General features: G+C 40.0%; 1 protein-coding gene across 1 annotated transcript in view; it reads right to left on the bottom strand.

The window, feature by feature from the left end:
* LOC129238055 (uncharacterized) overlaps window positions 1–5,028 on the bottom strand; it is a 125,848-nt gene extending 120,820 nt beyond the window's left edge. Inside the window, exon 1 of the mRNA XM_054873096.1 lies at window positions 4,668–5,028. Coding sequence (XP_054729071.1) covers window positions 4,668–4,826 — 159 coding nt within the window. The 5' untranslated portion in view covers window positions 4,827–5,028. The remainder of the gene's footprint in view (window positions 1–4,667) is intronic.
* Window positions 5,029–6,000: the final 972 nt, after the last annotated feature.

Raw genomic sequence — 6,000 nt, forward strand, 5'->3', positions numbered from 1 at the left:
CACATTGAGTTGTGCTCTTCGCCACCGAAAGTAAATGTGATTACCAAAAAAGGGTGTCAGCAGGCTAACACAAAGCAGGACTATTTATCCAAAAGTCAAACGGTAATAAGCGCGGTGCGCCCCACTGAAGCACAACACTTCAAAATGTACGCTTTTTATGATTCCAATTTCCTTTTCGCAATTTAGGTTGCCAAACGATTTTCTATACAAAAACAAATAATACAGACATAATAACAACTTCCAAGCAAATTTTTTTTTTTTTAATATATGGATGGCTGTGGGTTTCGCGCTTGAAAAAGTTTCACTAAAGAGACGCCAAAACAAAAAAAAACAAAAACTGGGGTGTTGTGACGTCCGGGGGCAAAAGGTGAATAATAGTTTAGACAGGCATGCAGTCATTGACAAAAGTTGAGTTACAGCCAGTTTATTAGCAAAATCGAGGCCCCCCCAACATCGACCGTTGCGAGCGACCGCATGGAAAGTGCCGAAAATTGTAGCACCTGCAGTCTGCGAATTGCAATTGACGCCGGTGGCTTTCAACAGCACTCTTCTGCGCTCACACCGCTTCCATCGCTCGACACCGCGCGCTCGCGCTCTGCCGACACCCTCTAGACATTATACCCTCAAAGGCAGGAGACGCATGCGAGCTATTAACTGTACGAGTACTTGGCGTATAAATCAACGCCTACGACACCAAGTGAAAATTTGTCGGAATGCAAGCAACGACGAACGGCAGTTATGCATTTTGGAAGCACGCAAGCCCTCGAAACGACTCGCATGTAAAGTCTCCGGGGGAACAAAAACAAAACAAAATAGCAGAAAAAATGCAGCAGCTAAAATATTAAAAAAAAGAAAAAAAAAAATACCAAGCGCGAAAAATATGTAAAAATTGCCAAAACTTTCAGTTATGGTGCCATCTAGGGTTAAGCCAAAATCCAAAATAATGTGTGCAGCTGGTTTCTATGTGATATTTTTTGTGTTTTGCTATGCGCCTTGGGGTCGGTGAGTTATGACAGCGGTACAAAAGATACCTTTTCTTGTTGTTCTAACCGAATTTGGCACATCACAAAATGTAGTTCGCTGCTTCTCGCGCCGCTGCTCGCCCCTTTCAATTTGGTTAGTGCCAAAGAAAGTTTTCAGTTTCCATATCGCACCTCACACCGCTCTCCCCGCATCACATATATTCAGTTATGAAAATGGTAAATGGAAAAAGGCGTACGCTAACAAGCGGCGAACGTGCAACAACGATGATTCAACTTTATAAATCTACTTTTGTCATGCACACAGGGTGCATTTGATGGTGGTCGTCCGTCGGGTGATGGGTGCAGCCATAAAAGGTTGAAACAGGAAGCTAACATAACGCAGATAACTGGCTTGTGAAGTGCAAGCATGTGGGGGGGAGGAGCATGCAGCTCACCCGCTGCTACGCCGACAAACCAATCGACGCGCCAAACAGCCAGCCAGCCAACCAACCAACTGACTCCGGGCGGTCTGCTAAGCCTGACGTACGACGCGGTTGCTCTTAGCGGGCATTTTTTTCACAATTCAACATCCGCAACGTAGTGAAAATCCCTTTTGTTTGCTTAATGAAATTTTAAATGTCGCTTGCACGTGAAAAACTGCATAAATAGAACGTCAGAAAAGGTAGCAAGCAAGCGAGCAAAGTAGCAGCAAAAAAACAAAAAAAAAGCAAGGCCACTAGTGTGAATAGCGGAAAAGCGTGAAAAGCGCATTTTCCATAAGTGAGTCGTAACTATAACCAAAGTTTTACGCGAAAATTTAAGTGGCATTAAATTTTTTAATCACCGCAATAAATAGCAAATAATGGAACTCTTTCGAGCTGGAAGAGTAGCACCAAAGGGTTTCGTGTCAGCGAATTTCTTTACAACACAAAATCAAAATTACTTGCACGTAGGTGTTATTTGCACGCCTCATTTGTTTAAACCCGGCAACTCCTCACCAATAAGAAGGATGTGAATTTTCACACAGGCCCTTTATTCGAGTGAAAGTATCTAAGTTCTTCAACTATTAACCTCAATTGGTAACCGCTAAAAGCATAGAATCTCTGATAAGCCAAAATAGGCACAGTCCTAGTCACGCCCAAGGGATGAGCGTGCAGATACATGACTTTCACAGAAGCTGTCTTAATGAGAAAGAGACGATCTCAAACCTTCTGTGCGACTGTCTTGCTTTATCCAGACGTATGTTTACTATTCTGGGTATAAAATGTTTTTAATGAATTGCAAGAGTACTGTGGAAATCAGAGATCTCTAAAATTTATGAAAAGTTCTCACTGGTTTTAGGAGAGATAAGGACAAGTGCGCCATGCGGCATCACAATGAGCAAAGAGCCTGTCCTGTACTGGACAACGGCTGCAACCTAACCTAACGATATTTTCCCGTTACTTCAAACTTCCACACTTTAGAATACTCGTATTTAGAAAACTTTTGGGTATGCAGCTTTTCAGCCCACTAAATTTTAGTCGCTCAAATGTCGCGTTGATTTTTGAGATTTTTTCTTGCATGCCATGTTGACAATTTTCTCCATATAAAGCATATGTTTGAAAGCCTTTTATGACTGAATTTTTTGCTTGCATATTTTATAACTAATTAAAAAACCCCTCTAAAAAGAAATCTTAGTATTTCATCCTACGAAGAGAATAGTGAAAAGCAGGTGATTTTTCGGCCCTTAAGTGGATGTTAGAGGATTTGGTATATTAGAAATTTCAAAACCAAAAATTGTTGTTTGAAGTGAAACTTCTTAGGCGTCGATGGACGAGCGAGAATGGAGAGTAAAATTTCAAGGCCATGCAACTTTGTGGGCATTTTCGTTCCGCCAAAGAGAAAAAGATATAACGTAGAAGAAAAGGAGGGAGAGAGAGCTATACCTTATATATATGTTAGATACACTTTAGGCTATTTTTCCTGAGTTTTTCCTTGTGCTTGCTAATTTCTCGACGCTTCTCCGTTTTTTGTAAATTTTGTCTATTTGTATTCTCTGCAAATGTTGCGAATTTATTTAGATATATTATTATTCTTTCTCTCTCTATCTCTAATTCTCTCTCGAGTCTCTTTGTCTGCCTTGAAAGTTTCACGTCTGTTATGTGTACTACACTACATGCACCTTTTCTTTTATTTTTCTTGTTAGGGTTCAAAATGCCTTCGCAATTACACCGACCGTCGTCTACTGCGTTAAGTGGTGTAGCCACTAAAACAAACCCCCCTCCTCTTCTGAGGAAACTCCCTTCCCGGAACTACTTTCTGCAAGCAAATACGTCGGCTCAGTACTGCGTCCATGAAGCGGACTAGTTTTATTCACCCATGACTGGGTCCACTATATTCGTAGCCAGCTTCCTGCTATAGGCTCATCTTCTTATGTCTCCATCTGTGCCGCGTTTGTGTCTATTGACTACTTTTGGTTCCTGCGTCCTCTCCTTTTGCCATATGAAGGTTTTATGTCATCGATAGTCTTAATCGCTCTGCTTTTTGAAGCAAAAGGAACATCGGAAGAATGCGATATCAAATTTGTTAGTAGTGATATGTTCCCGTCTAATATAGGCGAGAGTCAAACAGTAAGTACCACCTTACTCAAGAGGTCCTACTCTTCCCCCGCCCACATCGCATAGCAAAAATGTACCATAACAACTTATTGAGACTGAAGATACAGTGAAGGACTTAAGTCTATTTGCAGCATTGAAAAAGTAGCTGAAAGTACTGTTAATCGAAAATTTCTGTTGATATTGGAGTTGCTATTACATAAACGTGATTGTTTATTTCGTGCTGTGTCGCTGGTCTTGCCAAGTGGACAAAATAATGAGCCCGAAAAAGGAAGTATCTTCTGATTTAAGAAAATTTGTGGTCAAGCACAGAAAAGAAAATAAATCTTACAGCGAAATTGCAAAAATAGCGAATTCAATTCGAGTAACGATACAAATGATTGTTAAAAACTGCGAAGGGACTGATTCATATGAAAAAACAGCAAAGCGGTCGCCCAAAGGAGCTGTTCAGAAGAGATCTAAGCTCCATTTTAAGCGAAGTCGACAAAAATCCGAGATTTAGTCCATCGGAATTGATCCAACATATTGTCGAGAAATGCGGAAAAAGTGTTGATCTAAGATTTATTAAAAGGTATTATAATAAGATTTACAGCCCACTAAACTTTAGTCGCACAAAAATCACGTTGATTTTTAAGAATTTTTCATGCAAGCGATGTTGACAAATTTCTCCATATAAAGCTGAATTTTTTTATTGCATGCTTCATACCTAAATTATAGCAAAAATGTACTACAGAAGCTTACTACAAAATAGTTGAGCCATAGCCAGCGAAAAATGTTAAAAAAGGTTTACAAAACATTTTATTGATTTAATTCAAATTTATGTAGAAAATTTGTACAATTAGGAGCCCATAACCGAATATCAGAAAATACGTTTTAGTCGTAGTCTTTTCCACATCGATAGCTTCTTCTTAAAGGAAGGCAATTCTATATTGAAAAAATATTTTTATCAGAACTCTTCTGCCATTTTTCGACGCTTAAACCCTCTGAATCTTTGTTCAGATGAGAAAAAACTGCACTGCAAAAATTAAAGGGAAATTCGCAAAGTTGAAAAGTTCGTGCCTTTTGGTTATTACCCTTTCATGGGGCACCCCACGCTTTCACCAACACTTACTCTTATAAATCGCCGTCGATAGATGGTCGGACGTGGCCTCAATGTATGCCCACAGCAATTGTTGTTTTTGGTGTAATAACGCGTACGAAAATGGCTGGGATACATTAGCTGGAAGACATCAGCCGGCGTTCTTCGAAGCCGATATTTTGGAGCGAACATTTTGAGGTTATATGAGAAAAAACAAAATTAGAACAAAAAGCAACTACACAATAAAGTTGACGTGAATTGTCTCGATTTAATTATGCTCCCACTATTAAGCCCTAATGACTCCGCAATTAAATAAATAGCGCTGAGGTAACGAGTAAGCGAAAATACTATAATTAAGGAAGGCAAGAAAGAACGAACGAAAAAAACACAAACAAAAACTTCTTCCGGCGCGCGCGTGAAACCGAAAATATTTGTAATTGCCGCGTTGAGAATGTTACAGATGCAAAACACAACTGAAACTAAGTGAAAATTTGCACAAACATTGAGTGATCAAATTGGCAATTAACGGCAACAGCCAGCAACAAGCAGTATATCAACAACAAAACAACAACAACAACAATAGTAGGTGACAAGCATCAGCCAGCACTCGACAGCCGTCTTTTGCCATTCGCTTTTTGGCCACCCTACATAGGCCAACCAACGTTGCGTAGAGCCTTCAGAAACAAGCAGCGCCAACTGTTCCCGTCTGCTACAAGAAAACTTGTAAATGTTGCAGGGAGCGCAGCGGTAGCAGTTGCCCACAAAAAATCATTGACGATGCGTTATTATTAGATTAAATCAAAAAAACAAACAAATACAAATCATCCCAAATATCAAAAGGAAAATAAATATTTATACAGCAACGGTCAACTAATTAGCAATGCAACAGCTTGGTTATGGAGCTCGAGCAAACTTTTCCAGCAGCAAGTTAAAGATGTGAAAGGAGAGAGGTCGCTTGAAAGAGGTCACCTGAAAGGGATCATGTGAAAGAGATGACCTTAAAGATGTCACCTGAAAGAGATAATCTGAAAGAGGTCACCTTTAAGAGGTAACCTGAAAGAGGTGTCGTTAAAGAAGTCACCTGAAAGAGATAATCTGAAAGAGGTCACCTTAAAGAGATAATATGAAAGAGGTCATCTGAAAGAAGTCACGTGAAAGAGACAATCGAGGTAACCTGAAAGAAGTGACCTTAAAGAAGTCACCTGAAAGAGGTCACCTGAAAGAGGTCACCTTAAAGAGGTCACCTGAAGGAGGTCGGCTGAAAGAGGGGACCTTAAAGAGATAATCTGAAAGAGGTCACCTGAAAGGGATCATATGAAAGAGGTCAAGCGCGTTTAGTATCATATAACTCGGAACGCTTAACGGA

This window comes from Anastrepha obliqua, chromosome 2, assembly GCF_027943255.1.
Source record: "Anastrepha obliqua isolate idAnaObli1 chromosome 2, idAnaObli1_1.0, whole genome shotgun sequence".
Lineage (NCBI taxonomy): Eukaryota > Metazoa > Arthropoda > Insecta > Diptera > Tephritidae > Anastrepha > Anastrepha obliqua.